Source organism: Ctenocephalides felis, unplaced genomic scaffold, assembly GCF_003426905.1.
Source record: "Ctenocephalides felis isolate EL2017-DRISC unplaced genomic scaffold, ASM342690v1 CF-g0.4_SCAFFOLD_01170, whole genome shotgun sequence".
Lineage (NCBI taxonomy): Eukaryota > Metazoa > Arthropoda > Insecta > Siphonaptera > Pulicidae > Ctenocephalides > Ctenocephalides felis.
The window spans coordinates 82,332,601-82,358,912 of record NW_020537324.1 but is presented as its reverse complement, the minus strand read 5'-3'; the positions used below and the strand labels follow the sequence as shown (position 1 = coordinate 82,358,912).

At 30.4% G+C, this 26,312-nt stretch overlaps 1 protein-coding gene across 1 annotated transcript; it reads right to left on the bottom strand.

Annotated features, from left to right (window-relative positions):
* Positions 1–1,881: 1,881 nt before the first annotated feature.
* LOC113365676 (pre-mRNA 3' end processing protein WDR33) lies at positions 1,882–15,882 on the bottom strand. Its single transcript, XM_026607191.1, has 13 exons — positions 15,260–15,882; positions 15,064–15,185; positions 14,843–14,990; positions 14,623–14,774; positions 11,097–11,194; positions 8,805–8,931; positions 8,552–8,675; positions 7,248–7,357; positions 6,962–7,173; positions 6,645–6,875; positions 5,290–5,421; positions 5,101–5,213; positions 1,882–3,001 (listed from the first exon to the last, which is right to left on the bottom strand). The coding sequence occupies exons 1-13, from the start codon at positions 15,581–15,583 to the stop codon at positions 2,354–2,356; spliced, it is 2,541 nt and encodes an 846-aa protein (XP_026462976.1). The 5' UTR covers positions 15,584–15,882; the 3' UTR covers positions 1,882–2,353.
* Positions 15,883–26,312: the final 10,430 nt, after the last annotated feature.

Here is a 26,312-nt window from a genome sequence, read left to right as displayed (position 1 = left end):
TCTCAGACATTCTATGATATATTAAGACATTTTTCAACATTTTTAGACAATCATTTTCATACAATCTACAACGTATCTCAGACATTCGACAATATATTCAGACAATTTGCAACATTTATAGACAATCTACAAGATTTTTAGACAATTTACAATATTCTCAGACAATATACACTGACAATATATTTTCAGACAAGCTCTAAGATATTTTCACAAAATTTGCAACATTTTTAGACCTACTATTAAATCATTTCATTGATTTAAAATAAAAAGAAAAACTATTATTGCTTATATATATTTTTTGACCCACACAGTAAATTTTCTGTAAATATCAGTTTGATATTAGCAATAGCTTGACAAAAGTCTAAAATAATATTTATTTTCAAACACTCCACAATATATTCAGACAATTTGCAACATTTGTAGACAATTTACAATATTCTCAGACAATCTATAATATTCTCAGACAATCTATAATATTTTCAGACCAGCTCTACGATATTTTCAAAAAAAATTGCAACATTTTTAGACCTACTATTTGCAATATTTTTCCCGTTTCAGATAAATTACAACATTTTTAGATAATTCACAATGTTTTCAAACAACCTGCAATATTTTTTAGACAATCGATAACATTTTCATACAATCTTCTATAACTTTTTCAGACAACCTGCAAATTTTTTCAGACAATATGGAACATTTTCAGAAAATATACAACCTACTCAAACAATCTAAACATAACATTTATAGAAATACAATTCACAACATTTACAATGTTTTCATATAACCAATAGCATTTTCAAACAAATTACAACATTTTCATTCAATCGACAATATTTTCAGACATCTAAGAACATTTTTATTCAATCGACAGCATTTTCATATGATTGACAACATTTTCAGACTATTTACAACATTTTCAGATAATGCACAACGGTTTTAGACAATTTAGAACATTTTTAAACAATCTAAAATATTCTCATACAAATACATTTTCAAACAATCTACAACGTTTTCATATAATTGATAACATTTTCAAACATTCTACAATATTTTTATATAATTGACTACTTTTTCAAAAAATATACCATATTTTCAAGTATTCCACAAAGTTTATAATCAATCTGCTTCATTTTTAGACAATTTTGCAATATTTTCAGTTGATCTACAATATTTTCAAATAATCCGCAAAGTTTTAAATCAATGTACTTCAATTTTAGACAATTTTGCAATATATTCAGAAAATTTGCAACATTTTCAAATAATCCACAAAGTTTTTAATCAATCTACTTCATTTTTAGACAATTTTGTAATATTTTCAGATAATCTACAATATTTTTAGTCAATCTACAACATTCTCAGATAATTTGAAATATTTTCAGACAATATGCAATATCATCAGACAATCTACAAAATTCTCAGGCAATGTACAATACTTTCAAACCATCGATAACGATATCTTTCTCAAACAATCTATAATAACATTTCCAGATAATCTACTACCTATAAAGACAATTTGCAACATATATAAAATTGACAATATATTCAGATATCTAACAACACTTTCATGTAATCTATAACATTCTGCAAAACTTATTAACGCAAGTTTTTATCGAATTTCATTAAACGGCTTTTAAAATTTTTATATTGGTCTACAAAGTCTAAAATCATATTAGTAATTACATTTTTTAACTTCGCGAAGGAGAAGTTTATGTTTTCATCAAAAAATCCGACTCGCTAATTTTATGTTTTCTCAACGTTTCAAGCCATTCTGAATCGAATGAGACCAAATTTAAGGAAAAAGTATGTGTATGTGTATGTGTATGTGAACAGATTTTTATATATTTTAAATCATTACTCAGATTTTCTTTAAATCATTTATTACTTAATAATTATTCATCCATGTAAACAATTTGTATATTCTTCAAATCAAAACATAAAAACAATGCTATAAGTTCTATGCCCATCTCGATTATCAGCTTCACAAAACTTATCCTAATTAAAATATATTATGAAAAAATACATTCTAAATACATTTTGTATAATATAACACAATCATATCGCTTCTTATTGGTTCATCTTATTCACTATTATTCACATAAAATTGCAAACAATGCAATGTTCATCATCAACACTTCACAAGAAATAGTCCGACAATTCTAAAATCTGTTTCTGCCTCTTTGAATCCCTGGTCTGGGTCCGAACAACCTCGGTCCAGGGCCTCCGGGGCCTCCTCTCATGGGAGGACCTCCACGCATCATTCCTCTTGGAGGTGGACCTTGGTTCATATTGAACGGAGGACCTCCTCTGGGCCTGAAGTCCATTCTCATCCAATTGCCTCCTGGCGGGGGTCCCATCATCCTGTTCTGGGGACTTCCATTCGGTGGACCATGATTTGAGGATTTTGATTCTGATTATGACCACCTGGAGAAGGTCCGCCTGGTGGTGGGCCTTGGTTAGGGAAGTTCATGGGTGGTCTAAAGTTTGGTGGGAACTTCATGTTGAAATTATGCGGTGGTGTTTGTTGTTGATTTTGCCACGGTTGTGGTGATTGCTGGTTGTTGCTGCCCCATCGGGTATTTGCAGGAGATTTTTGACCAAACTGTTGGGAATTATTGCTATCGAAATCAAACCTTGAAGACATGTTATTGTCTCCACCTCCATTGTTGGAATTGAAATCATTGTGGTTCATGGGTTCATCTCGAAATCTGTTATTATCCATGTTATCACCTTGATTTGGATTGTCGAAGAGAGGTGGTAAATTCCTGTCGTTCCCAGAATTGTTATGAGAGTTATTGCTAATGACTTGGTTGTTTGGTTTATTCTGCGGGGTATTGAAGAAGTTTTTATTTTGTAGTTTGAAGTCGGGCTGTTCGATTATGGGAGCGTTATTGTAACGATCTCCGTAGATGAATGTAGGCTTAGGATCTACTGCATCTGAGAAACGTGATTTTTTCACTATTGGACTGCCGTCTTTGCCAATTGTTATTCTGGAACGAGTCCTCTGCAAATAGAAAAAAAAATCAACTGTGAGTTTTACAAATAAAATTTGCAAACTAGTGGGGCGCATGGCATCGTGCCTTAAGGCAAATTGCTGGAACTTCCCGTACCAAAAATTATTTTTTTTAAAAAAAGATTAACATTTTTGAAAAAAAAATTACTCTGAAAAAATTAGATTTTTAAGAAACTTGGGAAAAAAAAGGCTTTTTGAAGAAAAATTTATTTTAAAATATTTTGGAAGTTCTGAACTTATTTTCAAAGCAATCGTACTGCTTTAACTGCATAGAGACGAAATATCAAAGCGCGTAAGCGCCGCGTCGCCGTCTAACTGATGAACATTGGTACGGAACCCATAGGAATGTAAACAAAATTTATACTTATTGTTAAAATCTCTATAAAATATCTGATAATTTCATGTCCATATGTCTAATGATCATTTTTGATCGCCAAATGGCATTTTTTTTTTACTTTTTTTACTAGATCTCCGAAACCGCTAGACCTGCCTTCATGAAAATTTGACCAGTTCTTCATCTTGTTAATACAAGTAAAATGTTTTTTGAATTATTCAAATCCCTTCGACTAAAAATTGTATCCGCACACACACACATACATCCTTTTTTTCTAAGGTATGCCAAAATGTTCAGAAGGTTCTGAAACGTAAAGATATATGAAAGTTTTCATTTTCGATTTTTTTTTGCGATTACTATAACTTGCCCTACGAGTAGTTAATAATTTTTTCTGATATTTTTACGTTCCAAATCTGACTAGTTTTTGGGAAAGGAAGGGTCCCACCTTTTTGGAAATACGAAGAAAATAGTGCAAAATATGCCAGTTTTCGAAAGAATAAAGCATCCTACTAGAATGATTCAAACATTTTTTTTTGCTTCCCATAGGGTAAGTTAAAGAAATGGGCCGAAAATCGAAAATGAAAAATTTTGCAAATCTTCACGTTTCAGAGGTTTTTGAACATTTTGGAAAACATGGATGTGTGTGTGTATTGTGTGTCCGCATTTTTCGTCCACGTTTTCGGGCGCACGGATCAACTGATTTGAATGGTTTAAAAAACATTCGATTCCTATTAATAGGGAGATGTGCCGATTAGTTTTTGGCAAAGGCAGGTACAGCCATTACGGAGAAATGGAGCAAAAAGTGCAGAAAATAGAAATCGAATTTTTGAGTGAACGATTTGTATGATCCAAATAACATTCTGCTTGTTGGCAAAACATTTGTTTTTGGAAAAAAATATTTCTAATTTTTTTTGTATATTGAAAATAAATCACATTTTTATTTTAATTCTGGCTGAAGTTTAAATAAATAATTTTAACTTTGTAATTCAGTTTATATAACTCTTAATTTATTTGAAAACATTTAATATTCCTCGAATATTCCATTACGGTACAGGAAGTTCCAGCAGTTTGCATTAAGGCACGGTGCCATACACCACTAGTTACTTGTATTATCGGAATGAAGAATTGACTACATTTTTGCAAAGGTAGAGCCAAGGGTTTTTGGATATGTCAAAAAAATGCCACTTGGTGGTCCAAAATAATCATTACAAATTATTATTATTATTGAATTATATAATTATTATTTTTGAACATCAACTGATGGTAATTTTTTTTTGCTTTCTAAAAATGTAATCCTTTTAATAAGTTAAATGTTTTGTGAATTATTCTAATCGATATACATTTATTGTTAAAGAGGTAGATAGGTAGAGATTATTCAGATAGACTTGACAAATATGAAAAATTGAACATTTTAATGTTATCAAAAATCGAACACCAAATTCTGATTTGATTGTGAAATTCCAACGTAACGAAATTTCGTATGCAAGAGTTGCTATCTATTGGAATGAGGAAAACGGATGTCTGTTAATCCACATTTAATTAAAAAAAAGCTCCTTATTCAGATAATTCTGATATTTTTATCATTAAACTTATATTGCTCAATTTTTCCATGTTTTTTGTTTTAATTTTATAGTTACTTTTTATTAAATTTCATAATCTGCTGCATATACATAAATAATAACAATGAATGCAACAATATGTCGATATATATATATATATATATATATATATATATATATATATCAACTTGTTTTACCTCTTTTCCATCCTGAGGCAAAACATCTCTCAGCTCCTCAATTTCTCCCTTAGCAATATATTTCTCCAAGGCTTCAGGACCTTCGGCAATAGCAGCTTGCAATTTGGAACCAGCTGCAAAAAAAAAAAAAAACATTTTCAACACCAGCTTCACAATATGCATCAACAAATTCAAATTTTGTATCCTTACGTTTGACTGGTACAAGTTTTCCATACAAAATTATGCCTGTCGGTGTAATATTTTGTAAAGGCACTACTCCTGGTGTATTTTCCACAATTTGTGTGATGGCTTCTTTGATTTCATTCTGTGTTGCTTCTTCATCTGGGGTAAAAGATAATAATAATTGATAATTAAAAAATATATACTAGCTGACCCGGCAAACGTTGTTTTGCTAAGTAAGGTATATTCTAAACAATTTCTAGAGAATCAATAAAATTAATACTTTTAAGTATAAGGATGTGTTGTTTGAATGCTATATACAATGAGGTATTATAAACTTCATTAGTTTGTCTATATTTTATTAATACAATCAAACTGGAAGTTTTATACACTTTCTATAGAAAACATGGTATAATCCAATCCAAGTCATTTTTGGTCTTTCGACTTATTGATTACGTTTTAAGTTTTTCAGATTCTTTTTGGATTTTGGATTTTATGTATAATTGTAAATAATACTACTGAGCTTATACAAAATATTTAAATTTTTGCGAGGAGTGATAGAAAATTAATTAGGTATTTCTTCTTCAACCTGAAAAGTCATAAGAATCAAGGTTATAGCTGGTTATACATCTTTTTCCCTCTACTTTCAAATATTGTTGTTAAACAATGCTTAACTTTTCTGGTTTTTGACACATCGATGGTGGACCTTTTTAACCCCGGACCTTCATATATTACTATCTATTCTTTGATAAATTCTGGAAAATTATAACTGGGAAAATGTTATTCGACAAAATGTCCCTTTGATCGATATCAAATTTAGGATCTGAATGTAAATAACATAAATAAAAAATAATATAACCTAGAAAATGTTTTATAAATACCAATGAGTATATAATTATACAAATAAGATCTTTCAGAGCACCGTGTTTGAGAAAAATATGCCAAAAAGTGCATTTTCATATTAACATTTCAAAAAAGTTGATATTTTGAGTTTCTAGTAATCCGTTCAATAACGTTTTTGTGTATAAATAAAACTACAAACAAAACTACTTACTACAATTTAATCATAATTAAATAATATTCGCGAAAAACATCCTATTAAACGTAATTGAAAATCATCTGTTAAAAACATTTGATATTTGACGTATGAGCCATCGTCCATTTATTTATTCAAATTACGCTTCTACAAAAATTTTCAAATTAAAAATGTAAAGTTTCTACGCGATTTTAAAATAATCTCACCTTTCCGACAACCTACTGATTAGCACGAATCTTTCAAGTTTTTCGAGTTTTAGCGAATCATTATTTCATCGAGAGCTCCATTTTTATATATAAGAGGATATATATATATATATATATATATATATATATATTGTTATTATTACCATCATCATTTTTGCCAGTGTCGTTCCATTGCGCTTGGAAGTTTCTTGGTATAGGCTTAGCATATGGCACTTTCTTCGCCTTTGACTTATCATCCGTTAAACCAGCAATAAGAGATGTATCCAAATCAAGTCCTGGTATAGCACCACCAGATCCTCCCAGAAACGATGGTAAACTATCAGCTATTTCTATTTTGTCTTCTGGACCCATTCCGGGGATAACCGAAGGCTCATCTGCAAAAAGGAATCATATCAGAGAAACCAATGCAACCACTTCGTCGTAAAACCTAAATTTAGTAATAATGTATCCTTTATCTCACCGAGGTCAATTTCGTCAAGTCCCGCCAACCCTGCAGGCAGCGTGTTCAGATTATATTTGTCCCTCATCTGGTCTCCTGGTCGATTTCTTGTCCAAAATTTGATTGTATGATCGTTGGAACCTGAGCATAAAATGTGCCCCAAAGGATGCCATGCCAAAGTCCAAACGATGGAATCGTGTGCAGTGTCTATTGCTCCGACTTCTTTATCAGTACTGAAGTAAAAGTATAAAGTAGTTAGATTAGTATAAAGAAATGATGGTGTAAAATGGTTTTAATAAAGGCGTACCCAACATTCCAGAATAAAATAGAACCATCAGATCCGCCAGAACAGAATAGTCCTTCGTGATTTGGATGCCAGGCAACGGAGCTGGCTTCTTTTTTGTGACCTCTGAAAATCTAGAAGGAAGAAAGAGAGTGCATTATATTATATTGCAGATTTTTGCAACGCAGAAAATTTATATTTAATCATAAATAAGTTTATGATCTGATCTTGTGTTAACACTGTTAGAAGAGTTCATGAAAATAAGACTTTTCGGGCTTTCAGCAAAAAGTATCTTAAAATGAAATTGTTATCGGTATAAAATATTAGGAGATAGTCATTATAAAGAATATCAATTTTCAACTTCTTGATTTTTTAACTTCCCGTAGGGTAAGTTATAGTAATCGCAAAAAAATCGAAAATGAAAATTTTTATATATCTTTACGTTTCAGAGGTTTCTAAATATTTTGGCATACCTTAGAAAAAATGGATGTATGTGTGTGTGTGTGTGTGTGTGCGCGTGTATGTATGTGTGTGCGGATACAAATTTTCGTCGACGATTTCGGGAACACGGATGAAGCAATTTGAATAATTCAAAAAACATTCGATTCGTATTAATAAGGAGACGTGCTGATTAGTTTTTGGCAAAGGCAGGCCTAGCCGTTCCGAAGATACGGGGCAAAAAGTGCCAAAAACGGTCCGATTTTAATAATTCAAAAAACATTTTACTTGTATTGACAAGATGAAGATTTCATCAAATTTTCATAAGGGCAGGTCTAGCGGTTTCGGGGATCTAACGCAAAAAGTAAAAAAAAATGCCATTTGGCGGTCAAAAATGATCATTAGACATATGCACATCAAATTATCAGATATTTTATAGAGATTTTAACAATAAGTATAAATTTTGTTTACATTCCTATGGGTTCCGTACCAATGCTTATCCGTTAGACAGCGACGCGGCGCTTTCGCGCTTTATATTTCGTCTCTATGCAGTTAAAGCAGTACGATTGCTTTGAAAAAAAGTTCAGATCTTCCAACATATGTCAAAATAAAGAAAAGATTTTTTTTCAAAAAAAAAAGATTTAAAAAAAAAAAAAATTTTTTTTTTCAAAAAAAAGTATAATTTTGTCAAATTTATAGTTTTTCGAAGTAATTTTTTTTCAAAATTGTTAATCGTTTTTAAAAAAATGATAATTTTTGGTACGGGAAGTTCCAGCAATTTGCCTTAAGGCACGATGCCCTAATTGCCTTAAGACAGAATTCCACTTACAGCTAGTTATATTACTTATTCGATGTGATGTTAAATTGAATATATAATTTTAATCCCTTACTTGTAATTCTTGATTCATATTCCTCAAATCAAACAATTTCAACAAGTGATCACGAGATGCTGTGATCAACCAGTTACCATTATCGTTCCACTTCAAATCCATAACAGTCGACTTGTGTGCATGACTAGAATTAGACAACAATATAACAATAATATTGAAATTATCAACTTATCGAAATATATTATTACTAAAGTTTTAAAAATGGCATTTGACAATGTTTATATTTACTCGATGTATTTATATTACTACTCACAGTGTGGCTAAAGCTTGTCCACTCTTCGGGTCCCATAATTTGATGGGTTGCTGATTGTCTTTGCTTCCCGATACTATCAAACCTTTTTGTGGATGCCAATGGACACATTTTACATCTGCACCATGACCTAAGAGAAATAAATAATAGTTTAGATTCTTGAATTTTTTTGAACAAAATTGGAATAAAAAAAAACTTGATTTGTTCATTTTGTACGTTTCGACACTGTATGTGTGTCATCATTCATACTAGGAAGAACATAAAATGAACTATGTTTTGTTATTAATTATATATAGCTAAATAATAAAATTAGGTAGTTTGTCACATAATTTCTCGAGTGAAAATTTATATACTCTGAATTTCTACAAATTCGTTCAAATATTTAACAATTAACTAAGGGCATCGTTTTTTTTTCATTGTAGCTGTTTGTTTGAAGACTTAATGTATTATTTCAAAATAAGGCAACCCAGTGGTCGACCATCCTATTTTGTATAGCAATTATATTAGATATAGTCTACTTCAATAAAATTTAATATGAAAATAAAAATCTCGAGTAAAAATCCGTTATCATACTGCTTGATATCGATCTGACCGAAGTTGGGAATCAGTAATGTCTTAAACTTCCACTTTCCCTATAATCATATTAATAATTAATATTTCTCTATAATAATTTCAAGTGAAAATCCGGTATCATACTGCTTGATACCGATCTGACTGTAGTTGGAACCGAAACCAGGTCTTCGAATTAAAGTAATGCCTTGAAATTTTACTTCCACTATAACCATATATTTTTTTTTATTATTTTCTATTTTATTTACAACTGTCCACTTAAGGACATTTAATAAATTTGGGGAATTCACATTTGTCAGCCGTAAAAATCGAGTACAAATCCGGTATCATACTGCTTGATACCGAGCTGACCAGGGTAAAATTGAAACCGGAACTTTGAATAACAATAATGCCTTGCAAGTTCACTTCCACTATAGTCATATTTTAAATAAAAATCCGGTATCATACTGCTTGATATCAAGCTGACCGACTTGAAACCAGTGAACTTTGAATTACAAAAATGCCTTGCAAGTTCACTTTCGCTATAATCATATTTGAAATTAATAATTTGCATCTCATACTGCTTGATATCGATCTGAGCAAAGTTGAAATTGAACCAGTGACTTTGAATTCATTTCACTAACACTACAAAAATATTTGTTCTAATAATTGCAAGTGAAAATCCGGTATCATACTGCTTGATACCGAGCTGAACGCGTTTAAAATCGAACCCGAGATTTTGAAATAAAATACATGAAAAATTGTGAAACAAAATATTTCTTGCATTAAAATACCTAAAAATTTGTAAAAGGAAATACTTATATTGTAAAAAATACTTATCAATTTGTTTGAAAAAAAATAAGTATAATATAAGACACTTATAAATTTGTTAAAATATCATAAAATAACCTAAAATTTGTTAAACAAAATAATTATATTGTAAAAGTATTGTAAAGCTTATTGAAAAATAGTTAATAATTAATTAAATTATATTAAATCTGCAAAGTATTGACTTGAGCCCTATTATAACATTATACTGACGGCTTGTAAAATAAATAAATAAATTAATTACTAGACCAAATTCACTAATACAGACTCAGCCTTCATAAAATATAAATTATTTTTTATTATCGAATATCACACTGCTTGATATCAAGCTGACCGAAGTTGGAATTGAACCAGGGTCTTTGAATTAAAGCAATGCCTTGAAAGTTCACTTGTACTATAATCATATTTAAGATCAATAATTTCAAGTAAAAATCCGGTATCATACTGCTTGATACCGAGCTGACGGAAGTTGAAATCGAACCAGGGACTTTGAATAACAGTAATGCCTTGAAAGTTCATTTTCACTATAATCATATTTGATATTAAAATCTGGTATCAGACTGCTTGATATCGATCTGACCAAAGTTTGAGATCAACAATTTCAAGTGAAAATCCGGTATCGTACTGCTTGATACCGAGCTGACCGAGTTTAAAGCCGGACTTCAAATAACTAGCCCACGTTCACTACAACGGGCTCTGCCTACATAAAATATATCTTATAATTATTATAAATCATCACCAGACATTCTACCTTCTACTGCGTTAAAAAAATCATTCTGGAGCACCACCATGTTTTGCTATGCAAAATGATTGAATTTATTTATATAAATAAATAATTAGGTAAATAAATAATAATTTATTTCACATTGAAAGTTCTTCAAAAGATATATATTTTATTATTGTCATTATTTTGATTACCTCTGAGCACTTTCTCTTCCTGGTGCCTCATGAAGTCCCAAATCCTGAGAGTTCCGTCGTCCGAACAGGAAACGAACTTGGAGTCGGTCGGACTGAAGCTGCCAACATACAAACACAAAAACGGAAAACAATCTTCTGACAGTTTCATACACGGATATTAACAATATATACAAATAATCATAATAAACATATCATTCAAAATGATATTAATGGAAGACCCAAGTTTTAGTTTCAATTATTAGTTCAATTATTTAATTAAAATTAAATTAGTTAAAATATTAATTTCTAATCTGGAGACTTATTTTCTTCGCATGCATTTATTATTATTGTGAGTAAACAATATATAAAATTAATTTTCTAATTACGATTTATTAGAAAGTTTGCAAACGTTTCGAGACTATATTGTCTACCATCAGTGTTTGATTGTAAATAGATAAAGATTTAATTACTAGATTTTTTAGAATTATGTATATTGTTACCAAAATGTATTGATTTTTTATTATATTGTAGTTTTTACACCTGTTCTGAAATAGGCAAGTAAAATGACTTTAAAATCTTTTGACCATATAGTTTGAGAATCTTTATTAATTTAATATTAATAATTTCAAAATTAATTAATTGTAAACAGTAGACTCGAAACGTTTGTGATTTATATTATTTTCTAAAGCATCTTTTTCCATGAAAAAAATATTTTTTTATGACGATGTGTTTAAAATTTCGTTTTTTTTTTCAAAAAAAAAAAACTAGGTGTAAGTGGCATTTTGCCTTATGCCTCCTGTGTAAATAATCGACTTGATCAATAAAAAATCATTGTTAATTTATGAACGATTTACAAGTATACTGAGTTGCTATAGGGGTTTTATTCGGCAAATATTATGAATGTTATAAATTATTAAACAAAAAAAAAAACCAACACGTGCTTAGAAAATACGTGGTGTATGTTCGAAAGTGTCTCCTTCAAACGAACTTTAATGATTTTTTATAATTGAACTACTTTTCTTATGCCTATAATTAGCACTAGAAATACTTTCTGATTGATAGATTTTTTTTTTTCAATAAACTAGATCGGTGATTGCGCAAAAATTAGTTCTTATGAAGTTTCATCAAATTGATCTAGAATTTTTGAAGTTAAAAAGTATGATAACCAAATTTTAACTTTTGGACAATGTTTTTATAGAATTAGCACAATTTTGCAGTTTTAATCAAAGTTATCGCCAAGAAATGGATTTTGAAAGGAAGGACTGTTTGGAAGATGTCCATTGGAAAACGTGCTTGTAATTAATTGTAAGCCTTCGTTTATGGACTAAATAAATGTAAAATATTATGGGCCTACAAAATTTAACAAAACTATCGATTATGTAAAAAAAAATTGCATAGGCACATATGATTTTCGGATACTAGGGATCAAAATAAGATACTTAGCCGAAGAACCCATATCTCTAAAATGAATTTTGATGTGCATTCACCCAAAGATTGAGACAAATTTTGTGAAGTCCTGTTTTGGATCATTTAGAGCGCCCCAATAGTGTCCAAATGTATGACCGACCCCCATCAGAATTTATTTTAGAGGTATGGTTTCTTCAGCAAAGTATCTTATTTTGATCCCTAGGATCCGAAAATCATATGTGCCTTAGCGACTTTTAAATCGGTCCGCCCTAACATACATATATCCGGAAGATTAAGCAACTTGCCTCAATACAAAATGCCACTTTCACCTAATATAGTAGATTTATCATTTAACGCAAATCCTCATCGAGTTTCCACACACGCATACATACTTCTTCCAATTTCTGCGTCAAACGATTCAGAATAACTTGAAACTTCAAGAAAACAAAAAATTGGTATTTCTGGCGAACGCATAAACTTGCACAAACTAATAAACATTCGATTCCTATTGATAGGGAGATGTGCTGATTAGTTTTTGGCAAAGGCAGGGTCCAGCAGTTACGGAGATAAGGAGCAAAGAGTGCAGAAAATAGAAATCGACTTTTTGAGAGAACGGAGTATCCGATTTGAATGATTTAAAAAACATTCAATTAGTAATGATTGGGAGAAGTGTTTATTAGTTTTTGGCAAAGGCAGGCAGTTTTTGAGAGAACTAAGCGTCCGATTTAAATGATTCAAAAAACTTTCTGCTTGTCTTAACAAAATAAATGATTTTGAAAAAAAAAAATTTGTAGATTTTTTTTTTTTTGTATATCGAAAATAATTCAGATTTTATTTTTATTCTGACTAAAGTTCTAATATAACTTAAACAAATAGTTTTAAATTTGCAATTCAGTTTATATAATTCTTATAAATATTAGACAATGTTACAATATTTATAATAAACTATTTGAAAACATTCAGTATTCCTCGAGCATTTCGTTACGATCCGGGAAGTTCCAGCAATTTGCCTTAAAGCACGATGCCATACACCCCACTAGTTTCTAATTTAATTCGAAGGGATTAATATTTAGTTCATTTATCATCTGAACTCAGTAAAAAAAAATCAGTGATTAAAATTAAATATTTGAGTGTTTCTGTATAAACGTATAAAAATATATCCTATCATGTAGAATTCATAACTTAAACATTGTTGTTTTATTCTTGAGAAGTTTTCTTTCTTCAAATTACATTTCGATGATATTCATATTAAACTTTTTGCTTGTTTATTATTCTTGGAAAACATGTACAAGAAATAAATATGTCGATGTAAAATATATTCCAAACCTTGACAAGCTGTATAGACACCCAAAACGAAAATATTGCACAATTGATCTCGTGAAGGCAAAAAAACAAACTAGCAATAACTGAAAAGAATCGGACTTTACTTTGAAAAAATATTTAAAATTTACTTTATAAATAAAAACCAATGATTTCGTTTCAAGAACACTACTTTATTTTGCATAAAGTACATGTCTAATAGAAAAAATAACAAAATCGCCTCATCCAAATGCTAAAATTATATCAACTTTATTTATTTATTTATTATTAATTATTATTATTTTATTATTATTAATCTCGGCCACTTTTATTGATCATATTCATCATATCACAGATATAATTTTATTTTAATCAGGTACAAATGTATCTCTAACATTATGAATAAATTTTATATTTTCTTTATTTATTCAATCAAATATTATATATATACAGAGAGCACAGATATATATTTGAGATCACGTTGGACAATCGGTCGATAGATAAGTAGACAGGCAGGGGTGTAGTATTATGTACACAATTGGTTTATGCTTTGTGTATATATTTGAACACAAACCAACAGAAATGTAATATAATAAAAAACGAAAACCCACATCCAGGAAACAAATTAGAAAAAATAAATATTCCCAATTAAAAATTCGAAATATATGAATTTTCTTTGCTAATATTAACTGTATAAATAAACATGGGTCCCTTTCCCTCCCCCGCTAAAAAAATCGTCGACAAGAATTTCTATAATTATACATACAGAATCAGACATCGGTTTATTTTGCATACATGTAGTTTTGTAGTACGTTGAGATTTTCATGGAGGTTGTCTATACCTGATGCCTCTCAGCGGTTCCTTATGCGCTTGGAACATCTTCACGTTATTCATATTGCTCTGCCAATACTTCACAAAGCCACCGTGATCCCCAGTCACCATCCAGTTGTCGTTGTGCGACCAGACCATGGTTCTCACCGGAGTGTCATGCGCCTGTGATAAAAGACACAATAATGCAATGGATTAGATTAAGAATTATTATTTGTGGGGTTGTAGAATACCTGTAGGATCGTTTCGAAATTAAATGTAAGTCCGTTCCATAATGTAAACTCTCCTGAACTAGCGCCTGTCACCAAACGTCTACCTTCGGGCGTCCATGCCAAAGTGAAAATGGGACATCTCATTTTATTTGTAGCAGTTTTAACAAACCTGAAGAAATAGAATAATTTAAGGTTATATTTTGTGGTTAAATTGTTGAGTAGTTTGTATGTTGGATGTTTACTTTGTCGTTACTGCATTTATAGGGTTTTCAGGATAACTTGGCGGAGGCAGTAAGTCTGGAATGTACATTGGATCAGGCTGTAAGGCTTGTCTATCTCTAAAGTCTCTTTGCCACACACGGTTCTGTCAAATAATTAAAGTTACATTTACTAATGCATGTGTAAGATTAAATAAAAGTGATTAAAGATTATACTTACTTGTAGTACTTTTATTATAGCTGCATTATAATCAACAGTCTTTCTCATCACAGATTTTCTAAGTCTTTTCCCGTCAAAATCATCTTGTGTCATGGGTCCTCCAGTCGGCCCCCTCGGAAAGATCCCGGGGAACGGTTTATAAAAATGTGTTTGTGGCGTTACTCTATTTTGATTATTGTTAAGAAAAGGTGGCCTAGCTTGTGGATTTGTCGGTGTCCCCAAACTCGGAGGGGGCATCGACATATTAGGCGGCGGCATTTGCAAATTCGGCGGAGGCGCCGATAAATTCGGAGGGGGTTGAGAAAATTGAGCCGTTTCAATCATTTTGACTAATAGAATTGATTGGTTTTTCACTAAACTGAAATACTAAACGCACGTAAACTAATGTTCTAAAACATAACAGGCGATCATGAATGATCTATTTTACTTTTCGATTTTGTTTTTGTGATAATTGTCAAAAACATGGCGTGTAAAGAAATAGGCGCACTTTCACATAACATACTACGTAAGTTTACAACGTGTTTATTCACATACAGAGTCTTGGAATATAAACAAACGCGGGCACTCACATATTTACATTAATATATACAGTTCAACACTTTGTTTTTTTGAAAAAATGCAAACAAATTTACAAATTTCGGAGCCACATTTTATTGAGTACCGCCATGTTTTTGTTTTACTAACAACTTCAGCTTAATCGAAATTGACAGGTGATAACGATCGTGCCAACATCAGAGATTAGTAGACAAGATAGATGTCGTTAGTTAATATTTATTCATTTGACAAGTAACAGCCATATTGAATTTGAACAAAAAATACGTTTTAATAATATTTAAATTACGTTTTAATAACCAGTTAAATGTGGTGTTGTGATCGAACGAGTATATATAGCCCGTGACGAGTATATTGGTCAATCACAGAGTAAGTTTATTATACAAAATTTAAAATTTATATTATTGCATTTTACTTTTTGTTAACATAACCTCAATTTATTATTATATTTATTATTATATATATGGGTCTGCTTTAGAGGCTTAAAAATCGTTTTTTTTCGGAAAAATGCCTTCCAAAGTAAGCTAAGAATATATCCCTAGAATTTCAGCAACAAATTCAAATTATTTTGGGGCTTACAAAAGAGATAGTAAGTAAGCAAAATTTCTCGGTTTTGAAATTTTTGGATTCTTCCTAATTGGAGGGAAAAATAAGTAAAAACCAAACGTCCTATCGAAACGAGACAAAATTCATTATATTCAGGATTAAATTCTATTCGAGTTGAACCTAAAAATTTTTTTAAAAAAGTTATAATTAACCCACTTTTCAAACAATTTAAAGTGGAAATTTATATCAAACTAGTGGGGTGCATGGCATCGTGCCTTAAGGCAAATTACTGGAACTTTCCGTACCGTAATTAAAAATCTTAGTACGAAACCCAAAAAAATTTACACATAATATAATAATTAAAAACTTTATAAAATACCTGATTATTTGATGTACATATGCCCAATAAACATTTTTGACTGCCTAATGTCATTTTTTAAACTTATTTTTATTGAGAATCCATAACCGCTGTACCTGCCTTCCCAAAAATTTAAACAGTTCTTTGTTTAGTCAAAACAAATAAAATGTTTTTTTGATTTATTCAAATTGGACGCTCCGTTCTCTTAAAAACTGAATTACCGTTTGTGGTGCTTTTTGCCCGTATCTCCGAAACAGCTAGACCTGCCTATGCCAAAAACTAACCAACACGTCTCCTTATCAAAGGAATCGAATGTTTTTTGAATTATTCAAATCGGTTGATCGGTGTTCTCGAAATCGTCGACGATATTTGTATCCGAACACACATACACACGCACACACACACATACACCCAAAATGTTCAGAAACTTTCGAAACGTAAAGATATGCAAAAAACTTCATTTTCGATTTTTTGCTATTACTATAACTTGAAAACTTGAAAATGCTTTAAAATAACTGTTGTGGTTTCGTAAAAATTAATCTAATATCAATCAATTATGAATCATTAAAATATTCCAGGGACAAAAATCATTATCAACACTTAGTACTTTCATAAATCTTGCTTTGGTATGTATTTTTGTTCAGGTGTTCCTTTTTACCCAAACTCATGTAAGCTAAGAATCTAAATTCAAAATAACCAAACATCTTATGAATCACTGTATACGTAAAATTATATTCAGGTATTGTAAACTCACCAACAGTGAACGAAAAAAAATCTTTTTGCACTGTACTTTAAAATAGTATCTTTGAGAAACACCATACTTACTTGTTTAGGACAAAAAATTACGAAGTATCACGTGGAGGAAGGGTTATAGTAAGATATCACGTGTATTTATTTTCACCCTGAATTTTTTAAAAACATCCAAACATTTCCAAAAAAATTCAAAAGTTTTACAATTTTTTCTCGTAACTAAAATACACATAATGTTGGGGGAGGGGAGTTTAAAAATCCTAAAAAAATTGATCTCGTGATTAATGGACGCCTCCCTTGGAGTGATGGTGAACCTTTTTACCCTAAACCTTCTCTATCATTCCTTATTTGGGCATTAATACAATACCATGAATCAATTACCATAAAATATTCCATTCCTTCCCAGATAATAATTCTTACTACCATGATGCAATTTCGTAATCTATATTTGCAAAGCGGTGCCATTAAACTAGTTTGATATTTATTAATTTTCTCGTCAAGAAAAACGTAATTGAATAGAAATGTTTCACAATTTGATTGCATGTAATCACTCGATAATTTATAGATGGCATTTTTATGGTCATTTCGCTTCAATGCAATAATAATATGTGGGAAAATCAGTTTTTGTCACGACCGACATGTGACATGTGACATTTAATCGTTATTTACAGTTTCAAACCGGAACAGAACGTTCAGGAAAATGAATTTATATGGAGACAAAGTATTGAACAAGAAACTGGTTCGGGTAATTGATTGAAAGTAAACAAGAAAGTTTTATAATACAAATTTAACTTTTATAATAAATGGATTACTTGACATCAGGTTGTCCAAAACGTGCATCCAAATCGTTGCACAAATATCTAATTATTGAAGTAAAACTTCTTTAGGCGCGACTAGGGTGTAAATCCACACAAATGTAACGGAAATGCGTTACGGCAGATAAGATAAAATGAGAGTCGAGTGCCAATAATTCGTCATTCGCTCTCGATGAGATCATTTCTATACGGGTCGATTGTGATTAGTCGTGTCGTGTATGCGTACCGATATCAACAAGGAAATCGGCATAGACAAATTAACATTTTGAAGTTATATCGTAGTACAAATGTTGATTTAATGGAAAATGCCTGAATCAGAAGAATATTTTACTCTGTTCCTTAGAAATTATTTCTATATAATTCGTAGTTTCTATTAATCTTTTAAGTTATTAAAATGGAATTTTTAGACAATATAGATATTACAGCTGTTCAAAGAATGAGATTATATCGCCAGTGAAAATGTAAAAAAAATACAAGCAGTCAATGAATGTATGTTAATTTTAATTACATGAAGTTTTTCAAACACAACTATTACATGATGAGTGAAATTGTCAAAATAATATTTGTTGTAATTGTAATATAGCATATGTAGAACAACTGTTATATTTCTTTTATAAAGATTTATCTCGGTCATGGAACTTTTTCCGAGCGCCGCGCCCAAAAATTCAAACCGAAATCGACAAAAACACACAAAACCGTTCTCTTCGGTTGTGTTACTATTATTTATATTTATATATCTGTATCAAATCGACAAATGATGAATAAAAAAAATCGACAAATGAATAATGGTGAATAATTAATTATGCATGCAACGAATCCAAATCAGATCCAGATCGACGTCATTGGAAATGGAAACGTTGACCCCCATTTCGCGGATACAGTTAAAATGAGAATTTAGATTCGTAAAAAATATATTTGAATATAACTCGTTACACAGAAACTAGTGCAACTTTTAAAAAATATTTGCTGTGAACATTTTATCTAAATAGCCAAATCTTATTTTTTAAAGATGAAGTTAATTATTTACACGTAAATGAAAGTTCATGTAAGTTGCCTTAAAGCAAAATGCTACGTATAACTTAGTTAGATCAATGCGCCTGTTTTGTTCAAAAAAGCAACTACTTTTCAGGGAGATCTAATTTTTCATCAATGCTGCATCTATGGACTTAACAAATCATTTTGAATTTATAATGGCATTTAATAAATAAACTGTTTTTTTTTAATATATTGGATGCAGCACTGTCCTAAAATAAAAAAAGACAGAAAAATCGACTGGCAACAAATAGTACTTGTTCAAAACCATTTTATCTACTATTTGTTCTACTAATTCCATTCACAATGCAATTACTATTATAAACAATGGGTCGGCGTAAAGTAAAATAATATATATATATATATATATATATATATATATATATATATATACGTGCGTCGTTTTTCATAGTTATTTAAATATGAATTATTACGCACATATTTACTTTGCCATTATGAAGATTATGTAACGGTTACAAAGATTCGTTACTATGTAACTTGTTAGACTTTTGTAAATGACACACGAGTTCTTTGATAAATTAATAACTTATATTTTGACACGAGCGAGGGAAAAAAAGAGTGCGCGTAAGGTTCACACGCGATTGAAGTTAAAACTTATTTGCAACTGTACAAGATAGCATTTAAGTTAAAATAAATACATCATATAACAATTTTGAATAATGTTTAGTAATATGGTAACACTCGTGATGCACACATTTGTGTCGTCAATCATTATACACATTTATAAAAATGATAAATTATAATCTATATATTTATAATAGCATTAAAAATATGTATAATAATTAAAAACAATAATGTAATTAAAGTCATACTTCAAATGTGACATGATTGGTTTGTCATTGTAATTAGCATTTAGGACTTGGACCTTCATTAGAGAAATGAAGTAATTGCTGATTTATAAATTCTATAATATTCGTTCACACAGTGGATTATGTCAAACAACGTTTGAAGAACTTCATGTAATTAAAATTAACATACATTCATTGACTGCTTGAATTTTTTTTTTTACTTTTTCGCTTGCGATATAATCTCATTCTTTGAACAGCTGTAATATCTGTCTTGCCTAAAATAAATTTGCCATTTTAATAACTTCAAAGATTTATAGAAACTACAAATGATTTAGAAATCTTTTTCAATCAATAAACTTACATTTGGCACAAATGTTTAATTTGTTTTATTATTTTCAAGGAACAGGATAAAATATTCTTCTGACTCAGGCATTTTTCATTAAATCGAGATTTGTACTACGATGTAACTTTAAAATGCTTTTTTATCTATGCCGATTTACTTGCTGATATCAGTACGCATACAACGTTGATGCCGGTCGCATACACCGACAGATCTCTATTCAAATACACGACGACTAATCACAACCAACCCGTATAGAAATGATATTATCGAGAACGAATGACGTACAGTTCGAGCGTAACGCATTTCAGTTGCATTCTCACAGATTTACACCCTAGTCGCGCCTAAAGAAGTTTTACTTCAACAATGTAATCTTCCTGTATACAGTAAATAATTACGAAAAAATGTAATCGAACATGATAACTTACTTTAAATCAATGTAGTATGCAGAGCATCTTTCTCGCTTTTGGACCCTATCTCAATTTCAGTATAGTTTAGCTTTTATGTCGACTGTCACTACCGTACCCTGGCACAACCGTACCCAGTCTCTTCTACGATTTTGAGTCAGGTTTCTTCAGAATCTCTGACTCTGGACAAAGTATCCACGACTTGCTAATTATTTGCAGTAAAATCCGCAGACAGAATAAATAAATTAGTATGAAAAATCACAAAATTCGACATCAACAAACAATAACAACAAGAGACTCATCATCATCGGTCCCCAGTATAATCCTTTTTATTTTTGTCACCGAGACGTCGAATAAAATCCGAGATGGTGCCCCACGATACATACGAATGTCCGATAATCAATGAATGATTCAATTGTGTATTTTTTTCTTTAATTTTTTTGAAAAAAAAATTATTATTCAGTCCTGGTTTTGAATATTTTAAAAACAACGGACGACGTGCCATGAGGTTAGTGACGAATAAATTACAATGTTTACATTGATAAATTTACATCTTGACTGATTTTGATGATTTGATTATCTTATATTATATGGTAATACAGAAATAGAAGATCATTGTCTTATTTTGGCCTTGACCTCCATTTTGTTCGACGCAAAAATATTAACTAAAAGCCACAAAAAATCATCGAGTTGGAGAGTATAAATTCTCTTAAATGAAATTCAAAGAATGAATAAAACATATAGATAATAAGAGCCTAAAGAATAAAGTATTGTATATACAATATACATATAAAATATGTAACATAAGAACAAATGTGCTTTAGTATCTTCCGCACTCAACAGAGGGTATTCTGTGCTTACTATAACACACAAAATTCAACCTTTAATATTTTTTCATTATATTTTTGTGATTTGGTTGAAAATATATTTTATATGCGTTTATTCCAATGAATTACCTCTTTTTTATATTATATATTAATATAAATCTTATCTAGAATTAAACCCAGGGGTAAATTTACGTGCTACAGTTAGTGGCGCCTCTATGGAGAGCGAAAACAACTAAAATTGAAGTAATTTCAATTTTAGGCAAAAATTTTGTATTTATCACTTTATTCCCACTTTTTTCCATTGTTTCGCTATCAGAAAATTTTCTAATTTTTTTTTATCGATTCAAATCTCAGTTGTCTCATTTTTCAAAAATTTACAAAACCATTATAAATCCATCTCTGAGGTTTTCAAAAAAAAACTTTGATTGCTTTTAACAAATTGTGTACAATCATTCTTTAATAATAATTCAAATTTTATTGGATATTATAAAAAAAGCGTAACCTCGTCTCATAGTTACATAACAACTTTTGAAAAAAATTATTGAAAACTTTTATAATAGCAAACGACGATTGCAAAATATCATATATATTTTAATTGTTGCTTAAAAAAATCTTTCAATTTATTTGAAATCACCATATTGACCCACAGTACTGAACATAGTATGAAATTTCAATTTATGAGTTATTAATTATAAGTGCAAGAGATAATTTTCTTTTAATCTTATCAATTATGTAGATCTCACAAATAATTAATTCTTGTAGTAAGAATATTATAATAACGTCAACACGTGTCTTCTTATTTATTCATCAACAATGTAGTATTTAGATTTCGAGATCAATTTTATTATCTGAAATCTAGTTCTTTATAAAACAACAGTCGTTAGATGTGAGAAACTAGATTTCCCAATGCGATTCCGAATCGTTACAATTTATTTATGCTCGATGATCATTACAGAATTATTTGTCGAGATGAAAAGAAACTGGGTCTGGAGAAGAAATAGATTGAGTTTTAGGGCTCCGAAATAAAGAAGTACACCAGAGTTGTAAACTAGCATACTATGTTATGTTATAATTTAATTTAGCAAGTTTATTTACTAATAATAAATATTTATATAAATATACAAAAAGTCTATAAAATGATTGATCATGTGATCAATTGTATGTTTTCACTCTCTGTCGAAACTAACGCTGACTGGCCATATCACTCCCCTTTCCGTGATGAATTCACAGAAAATATGTTAGTGGACAAATAAATAAAAATAAATAAATAAATAAATATTAGGCTTGTCCTTAATATGGATGTTTTTGAATTTCCGTGCTCCCAGGGGCTCAAACGCTTCCAAATTGATAAAAAAGAATTTTTTGAAAGTTCTAAGTCTTAATATCAACTTTAAGACAGTCTACATTCTAACCAAAGTGTTTTGGTTCTTGATCCTAAGTAAATACTTATTTTATTAAATATATCAAACTTTTGTTTAAATATTAGGTTGTCAAATATCTCCCTTCCGCTTTTTTGCTCTTGGTTTATAATACAAAAAGGCGGAAGGGAGATATTTGACAACCTTATATTTATTTATGATCAAAATAAGCAAAGTTCATACAACTCGTCTTTAGTTTAGAATATACCTACACAATTTGAAACAGAATTCCAATTACATAATGCATTGAAACTGTTTACGAACTGTCTAGTCTAGACCGTTCTACTTGCTTTTCTATGTCGGTTTTCAGTGGTGAAGTTAGTTCAGAAAGATCTGTCAACTGTCAAGGAAACAGAAAATGTCGAACCATCGGGATCGTTTTTGTCATGATTCGCAGTGAAAGTCGTTGAATTTGTAACTTTAGGTAGGATTGTTGTTTGATAAGCTTTTATACTTTATATTACCGCCTATTTGCCATGAGATAATTTTATTTCTTTTGATCATAGAATATGTCTCGTCTTATCGTACCGCATAGTGTAAGTGACTTTTTTATTCCTACTTTCATTTCTTACATTTTGATCTGAACTTGAAAATAGTAGGATGGTAGACTTCATAACTCGTTGGCGTCATTATTGCTATATCAATCATTTATAGTTGATGGAATATTTTTATTAACTTCCCGTAGGGTAGTTATAGTTATAAAATTTTTGCATTTCTCGACGTTTTGAAGGTTTCTGAACATTTTAAGGGGCATACCTCAGAAAACTAATGGATGTGTATGTGTGTGTGTGGTTTGTATGTCCACGTTTTCGGGCGCACGGATCAACCGATATGAATTGTTTAAAAAACATTCCATTACTATTAATAGGCAGATGTGCTGATTAGTTTTTGGCAAAGGCAAGTCTAGCCGTTACGGAGATATGGAGCAAAGAGTGCAGAAAATAGAAATCGGGTTTTTGAGAGAACGGATTATCCGATTTGTATGATCCATAAAACATTCAGTTCGTAATGACGGGGAAAAGTGGTTATTAGTTTTTGGCAAAGGTAGGTCCAGCGGTTTCGGAGATACAGAGCTAAATGTTAAAAAAATGGCAGTTTTTGAGAGAAGCGTCTGATTTATATGAATCAAAGAACTTTCTGCTTGTTTCAACAAAATAATTGCTTTTGGAAAAAAACTTGTTTTTAATTTTTTTTTTCAAAAAATATTTTTGTAATTTTGGATTAAAAATTCAAAAAATCACTCAGCACAGTCTAAGCGCCACTCTGGTACAAATGTTTAATCACTTTTCCAATTTTGTCAAAACTATTGAAAATGTGAAAATGCCGCCAAGCTAAGCACAGTATAAGTGAAAATGTCGTACAGAATTGTTTGCAAATGCGTTTAGAACTGTGACTACACGGGAGCACTTTTTCAATTTTGTGTAAATTAGGCAACTAAACTATTTTTTTGAAATTGATTTCGAAATGAAATGACGATTGTTAATGTTTTAGAGATAAATTGATTTATGATTTATGATTTACATTTGATTTGCTCCTCGGATATAACAAGATAGCAAAAACAATGAAAGTTACAGTATTTGTAATAATATATTTGAAAACGTTTAGATTTTCTCGAATATTTCATTACGATACGGGAAGTTCCAGCAATTTGCCTTAAGGCACGATGACATATACCACTAGTTTATTTTCAGTTTTTGAATGGAGCATGCATATCTTTCAATTGTGAGATCATTCCTATCATTTTCAATCCATAAGGTAATTTATCTCATAAGGTTGAAACGAAAGAAAAAAGTTTCATATTTTTCACCAGTTGCGTCTTGTTAACAGAGTTTGCCAATCTGTAGTGGATTGTGGTAAAGAATGGCAAAGGCGACTGTTTCTTTGGTTATATTACTATCACATTTTGCAATCCGCATTAGAAGTTTAACTTCAATAATTATTCTATTAGTTTTTTTTTCTCAAAGTGTTTAAAAGATGCTTTTTGTTCAAAAGTCATTCGACCTGGTGCCCACTCCGCCTTGTCCCCGTATAGAGAGAAGAGTCCTCGGCCTCGTGCTGGTACGTGCGTCCGACTTGTCCATCGCAACGGCACATACGGTAAACGTTTTACGTTCAACGTTTAACGTTTAACGACCGAGACGACGCACATCACACTATTATTCATTCTTCAAAGTAAAAGATTCACGATATATGGTGAGGGAGCTGGTCTAACAAACAAACATCAAACCAAATTCTGTACAATTCCCGGTTGATTTAACATTATAGAATTATTTTTGAAGTAAAATCCGTACAAATGCAATAGAAGTCAGTAACGCCCGAACTATACGTCATTCGCTCTCGATGATATCATTTCTATACGGGTCGATTGTGATAAGTCGTCGCGTATGTGAATAGAATTCTGTCGTTGTATGCGTACCGATATCAACGAGGAAATCGACATAGATAAACATTTTAAAGTTACATTGTAGTACAAATCTTGATTTAATGAAGATTGCCTGAATCAGAAGAATATTTTACCCAGTTCCTCGAAAATAATAAAACAAATTAAACATTTGTGCCGTGTACTAAACGTTAGTTTATTGATTAGAAATTATTTCTATATTATTCGTAGTTTCTCTAAATTTTTGAAGTTAATAAAATGGAATATATTTTCTAGGCAAGACAAATATTACAGCTGTTCAAAGAGTGAGATTATATCGCCAGCGAAAAAGTAAAAAAAAATACAAGCAGTCAATGAATGTATGTTAATTTTAATTACATGAAGTTCTTCAAACACAATTATTACATAATGAGTGAAGTTGCAAAAACAATATTTGTTTAGGCGTTGTTTAACATAATCCACTTTGTGAACGAATATTATAGAATTTATTAATCAGCAATTACTTCATTTCTCTAATGAAGGTCCAAGTCCTAAATGCTAATTACAATGACAAACCGATCATGTTGTATTTGAAGTATGACTTTAATTACATTATTTTTTTTAAATTATACATATTTTTAATGCTATTATAAATTATTACTATATAAATGTGTATAATGGTCCACACTAATAAATGTGTGCATCTCGAGTGTTACCATATTACTAATAAACATTATTCAAAATTGTTATTTGATGTATTTATTTTTAACTAAAATGCCATCTCGTACAATAGCAAAAAAGCTTTACTTTTCTTTTTTTTTATTTCTTTGATGAACTTAT

Bases quoted from the DNA above. Each gene is read 5' to 3' on its own strand.
- LOC113365676 (XM_026607191.1), bottom strand. From the start codon at position 15,583: ATGATTGAAACGGCTCAATTTTCTCAACCCCCTCCGAATTTATCGGCG. The intron at 15,186-15,259 runs GTAAGTATAATC...ATTATTTGACAG, and splicing joins CTATAATAAAAGTACTACAA to AACCGTGTGTGGCAAAGAGA. The intron at 7,358-8,551 runs GTAAGGGATTAA...TCTTCCTTCTAG, and splicing joins ATATGAATCAAGAATTACAA to ATTTTCAGAGGTCACAAAAA.